Source organism: Ailuropoda melanoleuca, chromosome 8 (genome assembly GCF_002007445.2).
Source record: "Ailuropoda melanoleuca isolate Jingjing chromosome 8, ASM200744v2, whole genome shotgun sequence".
Taxonomy (NCBI): Eukaryota; Metazoa; Chordata; class Mammalia; order Carnivora; family Ursidae; genus Ailuropoda; species Ailuropoda melanoleuca.
In genome coordinates, this window is record NC_048225.1 from 113,964,210 (window position 1) to 113,987,137 (window position 22,928).

Consider the following 22,928-nt stretch of genomic DNA (forward strand, 5'->3'; position numbering starts at 1 on the left):
ATAATGGGGTGGGCCTCATCCAATCAGTTGAAAGCCTTACTCTGACACTTGGCCAATTAGTGTCAGGCTTGATCCCAAGTGCATGTGAAAAAACCCACATGACTCCCCAGAAATGCATGAGGATTAGTTTGCAGAAGGCAGAGATCATCTATGAGCAGGTGAGGGTGATGAGCAGGTAAAATATGGGTATTAGAACTAATGAGACTTATTATATATTCAGATACATTAGATCTGGGAAATCTGACATAAATGTATCTATATCCATCCATCCATCCATCCATCATCTATCCATCCACCATCCCTTAATCTATATCCACTTCAGGGTATAATCAATGGCTGGTCACTGCATCAAACCTTATACTTTGGGACTTTGTATGTTTCTTTTTTTCTTTTGTTAAGATTTTATTTATTTATTTGAGAGAGTGAGAGAGCCTGGGGTCAGGGGGAGGAGCAGACAGAGAGGGACAAGCAGACTCCACATTGAGCACAGAGCCTGGTGCTGGGCTCCATCCCATGACCCTGAGATCATGACCTGAGCCAAATCAAGAGACTGACACTTTACTGACTGAGCCACCCAGTTGCCCCAAGACTCTCTATGTTTCTTGGATGGACAACGTCTTTAAAGCATGGATTTAGAAAAGAAAAGTGAAAATTGATATACTTTACAGGTGATAGAGACAGGAGGCCTGGATCTATTTTGTCTTTTTTGTATAATCCCAAACCAACAATCTCTCCATTCCCTCTCAAAGACCATTCAAAACAAATAAAAACCAAACAAAAACTGTAAAAACAAAACAAACTAGAGTAAGATATGGTCATTGACCCTGCGGAGAGAAAATAACAAAACTTCATTTGAGTAGTAAGAGAGATAGACAGAGAGATATGTGCATACATTAACCATATTTTACACAAGTTAGTAAATATGGTATAATGATACAGATGCAAGACAAAATATTGGAATCTAGAACAGCCTGGCTCTACTTAACACAGCAGAAGTATACATGAATGTTACATTTAGATGTAAATCATTTGAACAATGCCTAACAGAGAATAGTGTTATATATTTGTTAATTAAAAATAATGTTGGGGCGCCTTGGTGGCTCAGTCAGTTGAGCATCCAACTCTTGGTTTCAGCTCAGGCCATGATTTCAGGGTCCTGAGATTGAACCCCACAGGCTACCCTTTCATCAGGGAATCTGCTTCCCCACTCTCTTTCCCTGCCCCTCCTCTCACTCATGCACTCTCCTTCTCTAAAATAAATGAATAAATCTTTAAAAAAAATGTTAATAAACATGATTATGCCCTTATTTATATAATCGTTTGCATTCTCCTAATTTTTTCATGAAACTAGTTTTCTTAGGTTTGGGGGTAACTGTCTGTAGGCACACAGTAAAAATTAAACCAGTAGAGTACAAAAGAGTACAAAATGAAAAGCAAACATTTTTTCCTCACATTTCCAACTCTTTAAAATTGCCAACACTAGGATAAGAGGCTCTCACACAACATGAGATGGCTATCATGGGTCTCACCAATAAAACGGGGAGTAGCTGCATCTGAGTTTGGTTAGTAACCATATAATCAATTTCCTTTTTTTTTTTATGTTGTTGCTAATGTGTAAAACTAAGACCCATTACAAAAGCAGGCAGGCAAAAACCTTAAATACTATTGGATGACACTATAAAAAAAGGAAACAAAAAAAAGAGAGAAGAGAAGAAATCATCAAAGACTTGGGATTGAGTTTATTGTGTTGATGAGTGTGAACATGACTGAGTCACTGAAGTTTCAGGCTCTGTTTCTTTATCTCATTAAAAGGAATTTATATCATGTGTAACATCTCTCCCTATAAGTATTGTGAAGATAAAATAAGATAAATAGCCATAAAAATATTTTATAAAGAAGTGTTCATCACACAGGTAAGACATAACAATTTTAAACCATTATCAAAAACAGCAGAGCCTGATTCTTTATATTTTGATGTTATTCCTATTAATTAATGCTCATAAATACTGGGAATGATATACTTTTAAAATGTTTATCATGTAATTATGTAAAACACAGGATATATTATTGTTAGTTAGGATACATATATATATGTTTTTAGCTAAGTCCAAAACTTACAATTTCTTATGAAAGGAAGCATCTATATTTGATTTAATATATGCAAATATAGCTTTTTTATAAATTATTTATTCACCCCACAAGTATTTGCTGAGCATCTGCCATGTGCATCTACTATGTATTTATATGCTAAGATAACAGCAGATAACAAGATGTATACAGGATATTTTCTTTTGAACTACACATTGCTCTGGGTTATGTTTTCCAAATTTCAGAGATCCTGTGTTTTATCTGATAGAGATATTTATGAGGTACTAATGATTCTAAACCACTTTAATTTCTATAGCTTCAGTAAGTCATAATATAAAATGGTAAATGGTTTGAGAAGAATATTTGTGCAAAATTACAAATTATAGTGTATCTTCTATGATAGAAACGGAATTACTTATAAGAAGAACAAATGTATGAAGAACTAAAGTTTCACTGATTAACAACAAATTACAGTGAGAATATTTGCACCAAAATACTTATAAACACAAAATGGAAAATAATGTAGGACTACCATTAATGTTCTACTATTAGCCCCTGAAATGTTCCAGCTCTTCTCTTTTTATCATATTTCACAGTAAATCACATATACAGATAAGTCATGAAGGAATTGATAAAATACAAACTCAGGTATTTCTTTACTTATGCTACTATACCCATCAGATAGAGACAAATTCATCTATACCCCTTTAATTTGTCTTAAAGCAAATATTTCTCTGCCTCTTTATATTTGGTGAATAGCCTCACTGTCACTGAAAGTATAACAAACTTTTAATAGACCTTTCACCGTAGTAATTTTATAAGATTTTTATTTCCTCAATTATACTCTGAAATGCTCCTTAAATACTTTTATTAGTGTTTGCTTAATGTAACTATTCATGAGCTACTTTTATTTAGGCACATCGTTTAAAGCAGTGTATTTCCTTACAGTGATAGAGTTGACTATGGCTCTCATTTAAACAAAATAATTTCAAAAATGGAGGCCACACTTTAAATCATAGAATGTTTTTTTCCGGTGGAAGAATTTTATAGATGCTGAATTTTAGAAATGTCAGTTCAAAAGTTTGTTGGAGTTCTGTTTATACTAAAGGTATATAGCATTACGGAAAACATTTATTTGATTTATATTTTAAAAACCAAGCTTAACTTGATAGCAGTGATTCAGCTGAGGGGGAAAAATCTTTTAAAATTATCTATATAGTCTTTTTAACACCCAGAGTACCAACCTAATAGAATTTATGACCTGCATCCTCTTGATTTTTGCATAATAGAGCTACACCAGTGGCAGAAAGTGACTTTCTAATCTCCCTACATGAAATAGATATTCAAATACTTGCATATTTGGTAGCATATCCCTAGGAGTTGCTGGACTTGTATACATTTCCACACACAGTGGAAAAAAAATACAGAGGGCAATGCAACAATATCATCTTTGCAAAATAGCCTTTAAAAGTTGGGTTATAGAAGACAAACTTTCCTTAACTCTCCTGGATTTTTTTTGTTGTTGTTTTGACTCAAAACTCTTTTTCTCCTGTTCGAGGTTTGAATGCAACTGGGAAGTATAGTAAACTCAGGGATGGGATTTTTAGTCAGGTAAGCAGGATGCCTACCAAGTCTTAAGTCATTCACTAACTCCTCTGAAGTTTTCCATCCAGAGTAAAACAAGAATTTTATTTTGAAAATACGTTCCAATCTTTTGTTTGTGATTAATGGAATTTAATTACATAACTACTTGGCATGTTTAAAATAGCTGATCAACTTTTATTGTACTTTAATATAATCAACTGAATCATATTTGTAGCTGTGGGATAGCGCCTTTCAGGGACTGTGCATCAATTGAGCGGCTATGAGCTTTGCAATAGTCTGTGTGCAATACAGAGAAATAGGATGCAAATATTTACCCGCTATATGTCAAGCATTGAGACACATGTCACTTCTCTGATACCAATCAACTTAGGTCGGCTGTCAGTCTCAGATAAATTACTCTGTCTCTGAACATCCCTCTGAATACCAGTTTGGCATTCTCACAAATTCTCCACATAATAACACACAGTTTTCACATAAATGAAAAAAAATTCCTTCATCTCTTCATTCTGAAACAATCTTTAATGTTCTCCTACTACATACATTTACCCTTCCATTTCTTTAGGATAGAAGATGAAAGATAAAGTTCTTGACCCCACGGGACTCAATCTAGTGAGGAAGACTACTCAGTCACCCAGAAATTCTAGTAAAGTATGCTAAATGAGATGAGAGGTGGGAACATGGAGAGGAAAATTATAAACTACATATGTCTACATACCTGGGGACAGTCCTAAATTGAACACTACAGTATTGTCCCTGCCTCAGAATAATCAGTAAAGATGCATGAATGAATGGACAAATGCATAAGTCAATGAATGAAAGAACCACAAATGAGCATTCTTGAAAATATTTTGTTCTAATATCCTTTAGGATTTATTCTCCAAAAGGAATGAATGAATGAATGAATGAATGCACAAATAAATGTTTGTTTTATTTTCACTACTTTGGCGCACAGTTGTGAATCAGTGTAAAGTATACCTACTGTTATGGGCTTAATTTTAACCCTCCAAAATTCATACACTGAACCCGTAACACCCAGTACCTCAGAATGTGGCCGTATGTGGTGATCAGGTCTTCAAAGAGAAGAGTAAGTTAAAATGAAGCCCTGAGTGTGGGCCCTAACCCAATCTGACCAGTGTCCTTATAAGAAGAGGAAAGTTGGACACACAAAGACACCAGGGATGTCCGTGCAGAGAGGAAAGACATGTGAGGACACGGCCAGAAGGCGGCCATCTGCAAGCCAAGGAGAGGGGCCTCGGGAGAAACCGAACCTGCTGACACCTTGATCTGGGACTTCTAGCCTCCAGGACTGTGAGAAAATAAATTCCTGTGATTTAAGCCACCCAGTCTGATATTTTGTCATGGCAGCTCTAGCGAACTACCATTGCCGTGAGTGGATTAAAAAGAGAGATTATTCTTTCATATCCATAGTTAATTGAAACAGGGATGCTATGCGGTCATGCAGTGGTACAGTCATAAAAATTAGTTTACATTGCAGAACTTTTCATTACTGACTTTAAAGAAATAGCCCCTCTCCTGCCAATAAATACTACACTCTGCAGACCTATATTTTCTGCATTTTTCTCTTCCATTTATGAGTGTACAATTTGAGACAGCTCCCATTTAAAATCAGGCTTGCTTTAAATTTTAAAAACTTAAAGCTAACATTTGAATAAGACATTTTAATTGACATGTTGTCTTTAAGAATACATTGATAATGTGATGAAGATATGAATGTTGTATTAATATTTTGACACCACTGAATGTTATTAATAATGTAATGACATTTCCCCATCATTCATTTCTTTTAAACTCATCTAGTTGAGATTTGGGATTTGGGATTCAGAAAATTATCAGAGTAACAAAATTCTAATCCTAGCTGTGCCATTAACTAGCTTTATGATTCCAGGCAAGTCAGTTCTGAATCTCTAGCTCCTTATTTACCAAATGGGAATAAACTTGTTTAACCTTTATACATCACTGGGTCATTTAAAGATTTATAGGAGCTGGTACATGTGAAAATATTTTGCAAATATAAATTAAAACAAAAAAAATCAGGAGATATTTATCTTCCTTGAGGGTAAGAAAAATCTACTTAAGTTTTTCTATCTAAGGAAGAATCTATGAAGGAAAGTATTTCTAGATTTGACTACAAGTTTCAGCAAAATGACTTCATTTAAAAACCACCATGAATGGGCCACCTGGGATGTACAGTCAGTCAAGCATCGGACTCTTGGTTTCAGCTCAGGTCATGATCTCAGGGTCATGAGATCCAGCCTCATGTTGGGCTCCACGCTGAGCACAGAGTCTGCTTGAGGTTCTCTCTCCCTCTGCCCCTCCTGCTATTGCTGTCTCTCTCCCTCTAAAATAAGTAAATAAAATACCAAAAAAAAAACCACAAACAAACCCAAAACCCACCATAAATGAAGTTAAAAAAAAAAACCAACCCAAATTACAAAAATAGGAAATGAGAATTGTAATATAGCTCCCATGCAAATGTTAAGCATTTTTAATGTATATTTAAAATATTTAGAAAATAAGAGGAAGAATATACCCCTTTAAATAATGTACAAAAACATTTAGAGAATTAATTTTAAGGAATTAGGCACACACACAAAATATTATATAAAAGGCTGTTGAAACTGCAGTACTGTTTATAACAGAAAAAAAATGAGAAATAATACAAATATTATAATGATTTCCTTAAATATATTGTGAAATATTTTAAAATACTGTGCAGTCATTTAAAGCATGATTTAGAAAATAATTTAGTAATTTGGTAATATGATCACTATAAAGTTGTGAAAGATTGTGAAACAGTCTGGCCCAAATTGTATGTGTATATGTGTGCAACAACAAAAAAAGATCAAAGGATGGTGAGTATACAAGTTGAAATGTGATTAGTGATCATCTCCGGTGGGTGAAATTGTGGACAATTTTTATTTTTTTCAAATTTTCTTTTGTACTTAGAATTTACTAATTTATAATAATTTTGTTTTTAAATTGTACTTTATTTTGAATGGATAACACATTAATAGATAGGCATGGTACAAAATCTAAAAGATACAAAAGAGCTCACATGAAAATCAAGTCTCCCTCTACTCTTGTTCCCAAGTTATCCAGTTCCCTTCTAGGAATTTAGCAATTATTACATATTCATGTATACCTCCAGAGGAAATCTAAGTATATAACCAAATATGCGAATGTTAGTGGACTATAAAATATACTGTCCTACATTAGTACTTTATGATATACTTTGAAGATGCTACCATACCAGTAAAGATTGCTCATTCTATTAAATGAGCATGTAATATACCTGGTGTGCATATTAGTTATTAACCATAACTTGTTTAATCTTTTATTGATGTTTATTAGGCTTTTTCATTTATATTTTATTTTATTACATTTTTGTTTTATTTTATTGGCACATACGTATATATGATCAGAAGAATCAGCAACTTTGGAAGAACCTCAAGCATAATAAAATGTAAAAGCCAGCAAGATGTTTGGAATGCTACTTATTACTGTTTTTTGATTATTTGTATTAGAGCTATACATCCACTAGATTTAAAGCAGCTGACCTAAACAAAAGATAAAGACAATTTACAACTCATTCTTCAGCAATTCTTTTTGTGCTGGAAAAATAGTAGGTGATATTTTTAAATATATATTTTGAATAAATACAGATGAATGGAGATAAGACACTTAAGCTATTTAGACTCTAGCTACAAAAAGGATATCATGGGTATAATGCATCACTAATGGCATTAGTAGGGCTCTGGAATGATGTTCTGAGGCAGATGATAAAAATCAAGGAATGAAGGAGAGCACTTACTGTGATGAGCACTGGGTATTGTATGTAAGTGATAAATCACTAGATTCTACACCTGAAACTAATGTCACATTGTATGTTAACTAACTAGAATTTAAATATATACTTGAAAAAAAAATCAAGGAATGAATGGTCCCCCCCAAAAAAAGTTAGAGGAATATTCTAAACATTCATTTCTTATTTTGGAAAGGAAGCCATGCACTGAGAGATTTGAGGGTTTCAACAATGGGAGAAAATAAATCAACAAAACAGAGATTCAATTTTAAGAAAATAGATAAAATTTCACAGAAATTCTCAAAAGGAAGAACACGGTGGACAGCAGAGTTGGGTGATTTCCTAGGATACATATTTATAAAGCACATTCAAAGGGAAAAATATATATGTAAGTAAGGTTGAGGTTTTGTTGGCAGATTCCATAATTTGTAAATGTAACAAATGAGCCAAAGTTTGGAATTCTAATAGTCAACATTTGGAGTGGTGCTCTAGCTCATAATGATATCTTCAGAGGCTACACTTTTCTTTCTCTTCTTCTAGTAGCCAGATCCTGCCCTTTTGGCCCCAAAGGTGGATATATGATCCAAATGAAACAATCAGCAACCTTCCTCAATGTTTTCAACCTGGAGTTGAGGAGGCTGTCCAGCTGTGGGGTAAGAACTCAGAGTTGCTGCTAATCGTGTTCTCCCGTCCGTGAAGAAAGCCCGCATGTTACAATAGATAATCATTCCCATTCCAGAAACGAAGATGAAATTGTTGGATTTCTACTACTTGTAGCTAAAAGACTCAGGACTCAGGAATCAAATTATATTTACTTTATAAAACCAAGAATGAATAATAATCGCTGCTTTTGAAGCATTCAAACTTTTGTCATGGATAAAATCCAATATATCATGACATTTCCAGTGTAAGATAGCTATCAAGTACTTAGGTGAGTGAAAAAAAATTTTTTTTTTCTTTCTGGTTTTATTATTGAGTCTTTCCTTTACTAGAAATAACCTAAGCTTTCCTGGTCATTAATTGTTTGTCTCTATGATACAAAGATACTATTTTGAAAGTAATTTATAAAAATGAGAAGTGAATTTTATCCTTTAGGGAACTGAAAGATTCATATAGGTTCTCTGAAAACAATAAAAATTTGAGAAAAGTAAGATATGAGGAATTTGATACTTTGAATTTAATCTCTGACTCCTTTATTGTTCTTATATTTCCAATATAACTAAATTCCCCAAATATCACTGATGTCTCTGTACTGGGTGCTTCCCTATATCATGTATGGCTTTAAAGGTTTAATCCCCCTCTGCCTTTGTTTTTAGAGAAAGGGCATCCTAAAAATACGAGAACGTAGGGTCTGTTAATACCACTACTCCCCTACAGTTTGCTGAATTTCCTAAATCGGATAGAAAGACAATGACACTAAAGCTTATCCAGATGTGGTTTTATAATGATGTCACTGGACCCTAAAAATGTACAATATTAGGCTTAGTATCTGCAATAAGGTTAATGGAAATCTGCACCAAGGGTAAATTTTTTAGCAGACTGTGTCATCAGGAAATATTTAAACACCATTTAAAAGGATTTAAAATAAGTAGATTTGATTTGACACTGACTAATGCACAGAAATATAATACAATAGAGCTGTTAACAAATAAACATAATGTTTTCTCTCCTCTTTCGCTCATCCTTTGCCATCTGTATTGCTAAGTCCAATTAGCTTCTTGCATTTAAAGTTCTAACCTACTTGCTTTTTCACCTACGAATGGAGACAACAGCTGTGTAGGTTCAGCTATGACTGTTTTGGATGAATGTCATTACTACAATTATTTATTTTCCAAAACACTGATTCGTTCACGCTCTATCATTACTGTAAATCCTTCACTGGTCCTCCATTGCCTCAGAACAGAGACATCTCAACATACCTACAGCACCTTTGATAATTTGACTCTCACCTAGCCTTTCACCGCTCCTGTCCATCTACCCAGGGCACTCAGTCATACCAAGCTAGGCCCTATTTAATTTTCGTGAAACACACATAAACAGTGCTGTGCCAAGGACTATTCCACCCTGGTCCTTAGGCTTGCCTGACTCCCAGTTCTGAAACTCTACTCGAAAGCCTGCAAAAAGTCATTTCCTCTGGTGATACTTTATCCTCCTGATTACCTCTCCCTTTGCTCTCACATCTGTCAGAGAACTCACCACTGTCTGGACAGCATTATATTTAGTCGTGTCTATTTCTGTCTAAGCAATTAAACTGGGAACAATTTGAGGAAAAACGAAAATGTCTTAATCGGTAATGTAACTTCCAACCTTGCACATGGTAGGTGTTCCACAGGTAGTTCCTAAATTAAACGAGCTGCGCAGGTGAGTGCCAGGTCTGAAGGGCAGTCTTTGCGTTTAGAATCTTTGTCATGATGTAACAATAATTTGATCATTTCTACAATTAATAACCCACGTTTGTTGATCATTTACTATGTTCTGAAAGAGTTATGAGCACCACACTAACCATTTTTCACATGCATTATCACATCTAATTCTCCCACTAGGAGCAAAGGTAGTGCTGTTTCTGTTTTACCAGGAAACCAGGGCTTAGCACCTGCATGATTCTGCCTCTGAACCCTGCACAAATTCTTCCGTTTAAGTGTGGGTGGAACCTGGGACAATGATGAGCTATCACTCCCATGGTTACCTTACCTTATATGGAAAAAAGAGATGACCCTGCTGTGGTATAAGCCCTTGAAAAGCAGAGTTTTCTCCAGCTGGTAGCAGAAAGTCAGAAAGATTCAAAGCATGAAGGGGAATTGACGCGAAAGAGTTTCTTGCTCTGGAAGTGGAGGGGCCATGTGAGACTCTGTACAAGTTGAGCTGCCCCTGGCTGACAGCCAGCGGGGAGACAGAAATGTCAGCACTAGCACCGCAAAGAATCAAATTCTCCCGACAACCTGAATGAGCTTAGCAGTGTATGCTTTCTCAGAGCCTCCAGAGGAGAGTCTGAACTGTCCAATTTCTTGGTTTTGCCCTAATGAGACCCTAATTAGTGACCCAGCCAAGCCTACGCAAACTTCTGACTTACAGAACTGGGAGCAGGAGCATGGATGTTGTTTTAGGCTGCCTCCTGAAGCCCCCCGGCAGCATGCGCTACTGGGAGACTGAGTCATGGCCTTTAGAATATGGGCAGAAGTAACATAGGTCACTTTCAGGCCTAGCCCATAAAAATCTCCAACTTACTATCCTTCATTCCCTTCCCTTACCTGGTACAGGAATGGAGATAAACTCCAGAGCCACCTGTGAGTCACATGCAAGAGATGGCAGACCTAAATGTGCCTGGGACCCTGAATGACTATGAACAGGAAGGAAGCTTTGCTGATTCAACTCTTCACTGGCACAGGGCTGTTAACTGAATGACAAGTGAATTTCTAGGGTGTTTCTGCTAACAGAAACGTGTGTGTGTGTGTGTGTGTGTGTGTGTGTGTGTCTGTGTGTGTCTGTGTGTGTGTTCACATCATCTAGGTTATCCTAACTAATATACAGAATCTGAGAACTCAAGGAGAAGAATGAGCTATTCATGTAACTGGGGGGCGAGAATTCCAGTCAGAAAAAAACCAGCAAGTTCAAAGGTCTGGACATAGGAAAGGGCTTATTGTATTTTGGGGAAAAAATACAAAAAATAAAAAACAAAACAAACCAAGCACAAACAGAAAGAAAACCAGCACTGTAGAAATAAATGGGAGTAGGAGTAGGAGAATGGCACACAGCTAAGAAAGTAGATAGGACTCAGAGAAGTGTTATAGGCCAACATAAGGAGTTTGAATTTTATTTTAAGATTGGATATGAGGAATGAAAAAGAAAAAGTAAAAGATTAAATCCAGGTTTTTATTTCTGGCAAAGGGGTGAATAGTGTTAATCTTCTCTGAGATGAGAAATTCAGGAAAAAAACCTATTTTATGGGAGGTAGCAGATATAATGAGTTCAGTTTTGGGGACTTAGAGTAAAATGCCTGAAGCAGGAGTGTCCAATATGCATTTAGAAAATGTTCATAGCTTAGGAAAAAATGTCTGAACTGGAGATAAGGACTGAGTCATCACAGAAATATTGTGTGGAGTGTTCCAAGAAAACCCCGAGATAAACTAACATTGGTGGGTGGAGGGAAAAGAAGAAGAGAAGACACATGAAAGCTTGAGCAGTAACAGGAAAGTTGAGAAGGTGGAATATCCCAGACACTAAGGGAAGAAGCTCTGTGATGAAGAAATGACCGACAATCTGTCAAAGTGCCATGAACTACAGTGCTTTCACATGGTCACTGAATTGGGGATCATAAGAAATTGACAGCCTTGGTGAGAATGGTTTCAATTGAGTGGTCAAGTATTTATGAAGTCATTGGAGGTGTAGTGAGTTGAAATTTTTCCCCCAAGAAGATGTTCAAATCCTAACCCCTGTTATCTGTGAATGTGACCTTATTTGGAAATAGGGTTTTTGCAGATATGATCAAGTTAAGATGAGATCATACTGAAATAGGATGGGCTCTAAATCCAATATGATTGGTGTTCTTACAGGATGAGAGAAATCTGGACACAGGGAGAATGGTGCATATGATAGAAGCAGAAACTGGAGTGATGCAGCTGAAAGTGAAGAAATGCTCCAGACTGCCAGTAACCATGACAAGTTGGGGTAGGGAAGGAAGGGTGCCCCTCTACAGTTTTTAGAGGGAGCATTAGCTCTAGTGACACCTTGACTTAGGACTTCTAGTCTCTGGACTATGAGAGAATAAGTTTTTGTTGTTTTAGGTGCCCAATTTGTATGGAGTTTTTTGTTTGTTTGGTTGTTTTTTTAGGGAAGCTCCAGCAAATGCACAGGAGGTAAGGAGGCAAAGCAAGTGAGCCAGTGGAGGTAAGGACTGTGGCTGTGAATGTGAGAAAGACCAAGTTGGGAAGGTTGGGAACAGGATTGGAAGATAGAACTCAGAACCAGGACATGTTTTCTCCTTGTTTGTCTTTTTCCTCTTCTACATGTAAGAGATATGAGCCTCTAGAAATTCTGGTGGAGAAAGCTAGTATAGGTAGGATAAAGAAAAGTCAGGCTAACTGATAGAGAAGTACTCCTGAAGGTAGAAGAAGATCCATGGGGGTGGGGTGGCTTACCCCTCTGCAGGAGAATGGACACTTCTTTGTTTCCTAAAAGAAGGGGAACACTTATTCTGGTGTAGAAAAGCTAATAGGTTCTGTGACAGCAAGCAGAGGAATCCCATTTAAGAGCTTCAGTTTGAGATGGAAAGCAAAGTCTTCTGCTAAGATTCAGGGAGGCCAGGGTTTGAAGAAATGTGATCAATGACTGAAGAGCCCATAATGGAGAATGTAAGGCAAAGCACAGTGGGGAAACAAAGATCCAGAGGAAGCATTTAGAAGTTTATCAGTGACTGGAGAACATTGGATATTAGAATGGAACCAATCTGGATGCTCATTAGATTTCCTTCAGCAGAGCTCAGGACCCCCAGGTTGAGGTGTAAGGAACACAATTAGATTGATCTTGAATTGGTGGGTTACCACTTGCATATGTTGCAATAACAACAGGGCAAGAAAGTCAAGAAAATTGAAAAGAAAATATTTCAAGTTATTATGGAGTTACCTTAGAAGGCAAGGAAAAACAGGGTCTAATAGATGGGGAGAGCAGGAGAGGTTAAGAAACTGAAAGTTTCAAAGAAGAATACAAACATTTTTAGTGTGAGTAAATGAGTGGAGGAGCTGGAAAATGGGTGCTTGTTGTTGGATAGTGGCATATTTGAACCATGTTAGACATGGAGCATTTCTAAGTGATGGCAAGGTCCAGAATATTGAAATGAGCGCAAGTAACTTAACAGTACAGTTGAGTTTCTTAGAGATGAGAAGATAAAAGATATGGGAGGCCGACCTGTCTAATACATTGTTCCTGTGACAGATGGATGAAGCAACACAGGATCCTCACACATCTGGGGTAAAGAAAGAAGAAGTGGGCAAATATATTAAGTGCTCAAGCCTTTACTGAATTGGGAAACAGAAGTAGGATGTTAGCAAAGATGAGCAAAACAGAGAAAAGAATTTCTTTTAGCCAAAGAGCATGGATCTTATAGGATCGGTAAGTACTAAAGGAAGGTAAAAAGTCATCATCTGGAATGATGTATGGTAGAAGAAAGTCAGAATTGTTGACCCTATCCTCTTGATTTCTGAATTACACAGACATCAGGGAATGATCTAAATCCACTTAAAATGACTGAAGAAGAAATTGCTACCCTCAAGAGAGACTCAGTTTTCATTTATTTCAAGAAGGCTAAGCACTATAATATGAATAGTATGAGGCCTTCTCTAACCACTCCCCACTGAACTATAAGCTCCATGATGGCAGACCCTTTGCACCTTATGTTTCCCATTGGCTCTTCAAGGCTCAGAAAAATCTTGAGTGTCTACTTTGTAAACACCCAATGATATTCATTGAATGAATGAGTCATTCCAGATACTTGTGATTGTCTCTTTCTAAATTGTATTATTTTCATGGGATGTATCCATTTTTAAACTGATTTTGATTAGAAACCTATCTTCTCTGATATTTTTAGGTCTTTGAAGGAAGTCAGGATGTTATTAAGCACAGAATCAAATACATAGAGTTAGTCATAGGCTGAACTGTGTCTTCCCACCCCCCACCCCACACCGCCAAATTCATATGTTGAAATTTTAGCCCCCAGTACCTCAGAACATGACCTTATTTGGAAGTAGTTCCATTGTAGCAGTAACAAGTTAAGATGACACCCTAATCCAATATGACTTGTGTCTTTATAAAAAGGGGAAATTTGGCATAGGCAGGTACACAAGGAGAAGACCATGTGAAGATGAAGGCAGTGATCAGGACAAAGCATCTACAGGTCAAAGAATGCCAATGATTGCCAGCAAACCACCAGAGACCAGGAGAGTGGCACAGAACAGCTTCTCCCTCCTGGCCCTCAGAAGGAGCTAACCCTGTCAACACGCTGATCTGGGACTTCTAGCCTCTAGAACTGTAAGACAATACATTTCTGTTATTTAACCCACTCAGTGATACTTTGTCATGGCAGCCCTAGCAAACGTATACAAGAAGTTTAACCAAAAAAAAAAAAAAAAGCTACATATTGGATAATTACATGAAAATTTCCAAGAAGCTACAGGAACAGCCTACCTCATTAAAACTGCTTACCACATTTAGCATATTAATTACTTCTGAATTATGCATCGGTGTTTGTTGTCATTTACTTTAAAATATTAGTTTACTGACTCTCAGTGTTCCTTCAATTTAATCCAATTCATTTCAACTCAATTCAATAAGAGTTCATTAGATGCCAATTGGGTCTTTATTTCTATGATACATACTATAGAGATTATGAAAATAAATAAACACATGATAACTGTACTCAATGAACCTACATTTTGGTTTTGGATCAAGATTTATCCCCTTTAAGTTTCTGTTACAAGAGAAAAGATATTTAAGTGACAAATTTGTAGTAAAATTATATGAAAGATTCTGTGAATCAAAGGAAAATGTGTGAATTGGGGTAGATCATCAAACACATTGTGTGATGCTTTAATGGCAGTAGATAATTCTAGGGGTGATGAGAAGACCGTCATTGACACTGGCCAGAAGAGATAAGTAAGGGATCAACTGATTAAATATCAGGGTAAAGACTAGAGGGAAGTCAAAGCTAAGTATTAATAGGTGATATGCATCCTTTATACAGATTTTTTACATATATATTAAAATATGCATCCTTTATACAGATTTTTTACATATATATTAAAATTGTGAAAAAATACTACAAAAATTCTCCTTTTAATATCTAAACTGTAAAGAACTTGAAAGATGAAAAGACTCCCCTTAAGGAAAAGAAAACACTTAAATCCCATGACTGAAAGACAACCACTATTAACAATTAGATGTACATAAACACACGTATGTATATATACACACATGTATTTTACTAAAATAAACTCAGGCGTTACATGCTGTTGATGAAAATGTGTTTTTAACATCCTTCTGCATTATTCAATATTCTTCTACTGCCTCATAAGCTATATGGTCATACAATATTCCATTAGTGGACATTCAGAGAGTATTTTGCTGGTGTACACAGGCCAGTGATTTCATGTGCTAACTTTTAATTTCATAGATGAAGACTTTCTATAATTATTTCTTACTTTTGGACTTAGAGAAAGATGTAGATATTTCATTCTTTAAGTATTCCAATGGCTTTCTTTTTTTTTGCATTAAATGAATTTCTTTTTTTTTGTTTTTTTATTTTTATTTTTTTATTATGTTCAGTTAGCCAACATACAGTACATCATTAGTTTTTGATGCAGTGTTCAACGATTCATTAGTTGCCTATAACACCCAGTGCTCATCACAATACGTGCCCTCCTTAATGCCCATCACCCAGCTACCCCATCCTCCCACCCCCTCTCCTCTGAAAACCTACAATGGCTTTCTAGAAGGTCAGAAAACAACAACTGACTGTGTTACAGCAACTATCCAGAGTCAGAGGATTCAGGGTATGGGAAGAGGAACACAAAAGACTATCACTGATTCACTGTCTCTACCTACATTTCCAAAGGAAGCCAGTGACAAAAGAAAACATACTATTTGCTTCCATTCATATTAAGTAAAATAAAATAGCAAACAAATCTATGCTAAGAGGAAAGCAGTCACCTGAGTCAGAAGATAAGACTTGAGGGCAAAAATGGGGTGCTTTTAGAGAGTTAACAGTGTCTATTTCTTGGTTTGGCGCTGGCTCCACAGATGTGTTCAGATTGTGAATATTCATCAAGCTGTCCCCTGAAGATATGTTTTATGTTTTTGATAAGAATTTATAATTCAATTAAGTTTTTAAAAATAAATTAAAAAATAATGGCAGTTGTCACCATGCCTGGCACAGCAACAGTTAGCCTCTGTTTATAAACATCTCAATGGAAGGGCATATTCCATCACTGTTTTCCCCTTTGAACGCCACTCCTTTTCTATTGGATGTTACTTCCCTCTCTCCCTCTGAAATCCCTTCATATACAAAGCCCTTTCCTACTTATTTGAGAACATATTATTCATCACTTAGGTTAACAGATTACAGGTAATATTTGAGTATAGGCTTTAAAATAAAAATTTAAACAAGTTTCATTTCTTCACATACTGGTACACTATAGAAATATCTTAAGGTAAAAATGACATTTTGGTTGTATTGTTTACAACTAATCACAACTGATATTTCAACATCTGTATAAGTTATTTCATTTCACTTGGCCCTTTGTTACTAAGTTACTCTTTAAGAGTCAAGCATCTCCTGTTGATTGACCCAAGGATCTGGTATGTGGCCAAACCTTGAGCAATCTTTGATCACAGAGTTAGTGATCTAGCCTCTTTTCATAATTTGGGCTTTTTTTTTTCCTTTTAGCCTCAAGGTTTCTTAGACTTTTTATAATTCAGTGCTGTATGTCTGTGACATAAAAAGGGCACAAAGTATGAATTTAGTTTGTAATACAGAAGCACCATGACTCATAGATGAGATCATTGCCTTACCTGAAAACCCTCAACCCTCATATGCTCTGTCTTATTAATACTCGGCCTTATGGATTAGAACACAGGCATGTTAACAGTATCCCCTCAAAAATATTACTTTATGTAAAAGGAGTGATTTAGATGCACTGGTATTCAAAAATGTAAAATTCTAGAAAATATCAAGGTTAAAGTGAAGTTTTATTTTGCTAAGAAAGGATCTTTTGTAAACCATCAGTGTGAATGAATATAATTTAGCTCAAATTTGTAGAGAATTGATAAGTTTCCTTATAATGCTTGGTTAGAAGTACCTAACCTTTAAATGCTTTTTTATTGTGCCATAAGCAATACAGCTTCCTCTGCAATAAATTTCTCATCGTCATACTTAAGTGTTTGGAAGATTCAAGATGAACATTTCTATTTTGCTGTTTAAACATGGTTCTTTTTTGACCTTGGCAAATGAGACCAAAAAAACCTCCCAGTTTTTGCACTTTTAGTTGGTTAAAGATATAAATACTTACTATCTAACTGTTCCAAATATTCATCTGCTTTTCCTCTTTCCTTTCCTTCTCTCTCTGTCTCTGTTACATGTCCTCTCTCTCTCTATCTCTCTCTCTCTCTCTCTCTCTCTCTCACACACACACACACACACACACACACACACACACACTCTTACATTGCTGTTATCCTTGCTTCTTTACTGCCTTAGCCTCAGTGATAGAAGCCCAGGTCCCGATTAGGCAGGAGTGGAAAGATACTTTCTCTCATGCTGGAAATCAGCCACTTGTACTCAATCATAAGACTACTATAGATTTATTAGATGATACACTTGAAAACATATGTTTTATGGTTTGGTGTCAGATATATCTATGTCTACATTACAGAGTCCTTATTGACCCTTATTTACCCCTTTGGAGTTCTAGGAGTTATAAGCAGCAATGGCTCAAGTAGGGTCACCAACAACAATTTGTGTCATAAAAATAGAACTGTCCAAAGGGATCACTAGTCTTTCTTTACCAGTTTGCACAGCTCACATAAACGCCCTTGTCATGCCCATAGTATACTTCTCCCAGTTCCCACCATCTTGCTATCCTTGTTTCCGAAAACTTTGTAGGCTTCTCTGAAACATCTCACAAACTTCTTAAAGATTGCCAGTTTCTGGTAGGGTGCTCATTTAAAATGAGAATGATCTGGTTGGCTACAGTTTGGATAGTCATCATCAATCAGGATGCTATCTAGCCTGAACTTTGAAACAATCCTGGGATGTTGAACAGTCTCACAAAAGGTTTCTTTTTTTCTACCTCTTTATGAACATGCTATATACACACATCTTAAGTGGCTCACAATAGCTCTGTTGGTGATATCAATATAGGTCCTTCAATCTTTCAATAATGTTTTTAATCATAAGCTTTAAAGCACAATTGTTTTTACCTCGAAATTCTTAAAAATCTGTTATGGGACAGAAATAAGAGATTAATGGAGATCTTGCAAAAAAAGATAAATGGCACCACCAGAATACCACAAAACTGGGGGAAAAATTAATTGAACCTATACTTTTGATAAATATTTATTTTTTGCAGAAGAAAAATGCATACTAGTTTAAGCTGTCATTATACTAACCTACATCCTATTTTTCATATTATTAGTAATACATAATGTGGTAGTTTATATTCAAAAATAAAACTAGAATGTATATACCTCATGTATTTATCCAGAAATACACCAAGGTTACTATGGTTACGAAAAATCCATTACCTTTGAATACAGAATGAAAAAGTTTGACTTAAAGTGTGTGCTATTTATTATAGCAAACATCAACAGCCTTCGGGAGGTTCTCTAACTGGATTCATTTTTCAGTGTCACAACTGACCCACCATACTACTAGCTTATGGCCTATGCAAGGCAAAAAATTTGAACTGTATGCATTTTTAAATATATTTTGTACTAACTCGAGGTGCAGCAATGCCTTTGACTTTTAATGCTTCATATTTAAGAGAAAGAAGAAAAAAAAATTCAAGCCACCGAGATGCTAAGTGGCTTCTGAATTGAAATACATTTACTTTTACCTGCATCCACATGGCAGCAAGATCCATTTGCTACACATAACAGAAGAATGTTGGGATTCTGTGGGAACTTAAGAGGAAGCTACAAATAAATGGAGTAAGAGTGAGGAAAGAAAGGTTGACACTTCGAATATTTAGGAGGACACATTAAGCCAGATTATTTAAGGAAGTTTTTGATAGGGTAGAAGACAAGGAATTTTAAACATGCAGATGATTACAACCAGGGAAAACAGGGTATAAAACACAGCACTTGAGGAAGTTTCAAAATTATTCCTCACCTATTAAATTTTTGCTCATCAAGGCTATGATCAGCTGAATCGAAGCACAACATAAATCTCTAATAAACACGCAGGAAGTATGCCCTATACCTAGTAGTTAAACATGCAAACAAAAATAAAATAATATTTTTTGCTTGCAAAATTATCAAAGGTTAAAGAATAATACATGCCCTGCTGATGAACTTTCCTGGGAAACAGTAAGAAAATGTGTATCAAATATTTCGGGAAGGTTCACTACTTTTGACTTAGCTGTTCCCCTTTTGAGAATCTAATAAACAAAGATTACAGACAACCATATTTGTCACAACATATTTAAAAGAGAGATAAATTAGAAACTTGAACTCTTTCAAGTGGTTAAATGCATTAAAGTCCATTTGGATGGGATATTATGTTAGTATTAAAATATTTCAAATATTTTCAGGAAAAATGCTTCATAAAGTGGAATACAGTCATAATAAGGAAATATGTGAGGATTCAACAATATACATTATAGATCAACTTTGTTAACATGAATAAGGTACTAGAAGGAATTACATTTTACATTGAGTTTCTATAGGTACGGTGGGATTATCAGGTATTAGACATCTGGATCTTTTCAATTATTTTCAATAAGCATATACTGCTTTTATAATTTAAAAATATTATTAATTATTTCTCTAATCCATTAGACTGCATCTTCCATTTCTCTGTCTCCCTATGAATTGGCATTTCAGCACTGAAGAGACCCCATTCCAGTAGCCCTAAACTCTCACTATGAGTGACAGCACTGGCCCTCACCAGGGGAAGTTCCCACTCTCAGCATGGAAAGGAGATCAGTTCACAAAGATCCTGATACAAAGAAAAGCAACAAGTCCTAATGACGTCATGGACACATCTGATGATGGAACATGGTATGATGCAGTGTCTGAAGAGGCTATAGCCTGTTCAAATGGCCAGGCTTTCTTTTATCAGCTTTCTCCTGGCTGACTTTAGATAAACAGCTTCCCTTTCTCATTGTGCCTTCTCTGCAGTTCCTAGTAGACAGGTAGACTTTGAAGACCTAAATGACCTAAAACGAGCGCCTATTACAGATATAAAATCTTAGAGTTGAAAAGGATCCTAAAGGCTACTTTCTTCAATCTTCACATGATTTGAGAATCTATACAGAAGTGGGCATTCAGCCTACGCTGATAGTAGAAAAAGCACTCCCTCTAGGGTGCTCTTATGGACTGAGCTGTGTTCCCCCAAATTCATATTTTGAGGCTGTAACTCCCCATGTGACTGTATTTGGAAATGGGACTTTTAAAGAGGTGATTAAGGTTAAATGAGATCGTAAGGGTGGGACCCTAATCCAACAGGACTGGTGACTGGGTAAGAAAGGGCTGTGCACACAGGAGAAAGCCCTTGGGAGGACATGGTGAGAAGGCAGCTGTCTGACAGCCCAGGAGAGAGGCCTCAAGAGAAACCAAACCTGCCAACACCTTGATCTTGGACTTCTAGTCCCCAGAACTGTGAGAAATAAATTTCTGTTGTTTAAGCCATCCAGTCTCTGGTATTTTGTTATGGCAGCCCAAAAAAGAATAACATGGGTGCTCTGGGGTTTGCAATCAGGCTTTGGTCTCCCTGTCAGCATTGCTGGGAGGAAAAATAAAATCATATGTAATAATTTGTAATATTTATTTACGTAAATATGTAATGTTTACATATTATGTAACATTCACATGCAGTGTAAATATTTGCATATTTACACATGTTTATGTTAATATGCTGATAATTTACATATTTACACAAAATATTTACACATTACATGAATGTGTAATAATATATAATATTTATTTATGTAAAAAATAAGATAATATGTAATAATTTGAGTAGCAGAATGTGGAAAGAATGAAAGCATGGACTCTGGGGTCAGACAGATCCATATTTGAAGTGGTTCCTCTGATATGGATTAGAATTTCTTAACCTCTCTTGGCCTCGGTTTTACTAGCTCTCATGTTAGAATAATTGTGCACAACTTTGAATCCCATCATAACGTTTTTGGCTTTGTTTCTCTCCTTCGTGTTGCAGTCTCAATGGGCCTCATATCTTCCGCCATTAGGGGATGAGAATGGCAAGAAATACAGTTGCTTATTAGAAGCCAAGAAGGCTATAGGAAAAAAGAATACCAGCTAAGATTTAATCTTTAAAAATCTACATAAAAAATGAAAACCATTAAAGAATCTATTATCTCTGTAGCTTGATGAGATGGTTGTGGGCACTTTAAAAATATTCTGCTTTCTTTACAGTGTATTATATTTGGGGGACATCTATTGTTCTAATCTACTCTGGTAACATTTGCCAAGAGTTTTCATTGCAGACACCAGAGTCACATGGTTTTGTTGATGATTCAATCAAACAATATACATAATTTGTATCATTTTGGAAGTAGCATTGGAAATCAATGTGAATTCTGGCCTCCTGTCTTCCCCACACTGCTCATCTTCTGGCTGTGCACAGTGTCACCTCAAATGGCATTCTGCACAGTTTGGAAATAGTCAAGGTTTACATTTTGAGACCTACTATCAACCACACAACTTCCCTATGGACTGGGCTAGCGCTCATGTCTACCCATGGAAGGGATCTTTGTTTCTTTTTCTACCTTTCTTTTTTCTTTTCTCTGTCACTTTTTCTTCCCCACCCTACCCCTGCCCTCCACAATTTCCCCTTTGCTAGCTTCTTTTTCTGTTCCCAACGATCACCCAACTTCATTCATTCATTTATTCAAAATTGTCTATACCCACGCTGTGATAAGTCCTGGAGATAAAGTAATAACCAGACACTTACGGTCATGTCTTTATGAAGCTTAGGGTTCAGAAGGGCAAACTGACAAGTAAATAAGCAACTTTATTCAAAGACAGCACACACACACACGCACACAAAAAAAGAGGGGGCACACAGGTTTCCAAGGACCATACCTGCATCAGATCAGCTCATACTTGGGATGTCAGAGAAGGCTTCTCAGAGGAAATGTCTGTACTGGGCCTAAAAATTGTGTTTTCCTATTATGCATGATGATATTTTTTGTTCCTACAAAAGTGTTTTCTATTAATTATTAATTCATGTGTATAGTTCATTCCATGATATGTTTTCATTTCTTTTGAAGTAATTTCTGTGGCCTATAATATTTAATTAAAATAATGCTTTCAGACATCGTTAGGACAAGATTAATCTATTTTTAAAGTTTAAAACATGAACTCTGCATCCTACAGGAAATAAGAGTATTCTCTTTACTAAGTGCTAAGAACACATTAGGTATTTTAGCTCTAGTTCTCTTTAAAATCTTGAAAATTGTAGTTGTTCCCATTTTACAGATTCAGAAACTAAGTCTCAGAAGAGAAATAACTTGTTTTAAGACCGCATGCTCTTCCTCACAGCCAGAATGCTTGCATCTGTATTAAAATCCCACTCATGGGCTGTGTGACTTTGAAGACATTCCTTAATCTTTCTCTGCCTCAATTTCCTCATTTTTTTTATTAAAGATTTTATTTATTTATTTGACAGAGATAGAGACAGCCA

At 36.0% G+C, this 22,928-nt stretch overlaps 1 protein-coding gene across 1 annotated transcript in view; it reads right to left on the bottom strand.

Moving 5' to 3' along the window:
- The window catches only part of USH2A (usherin), a 729,748-nt gene that overhangs the window by 384,871 nt on the left and 321,949 nt on the right, over positions 1-22,928 (bottom strand). Inside the window, exon 22 of the mRNA XM_034667668.1 lies at positions 19,117-19,195. Coding sequence (XP_034523559.1) covers positions 19,117-19,195 — 79 coding nt within the window. The remainder of the gene's footprint in view (positions 1-19,116; positions 19,196-22,928) is intronic.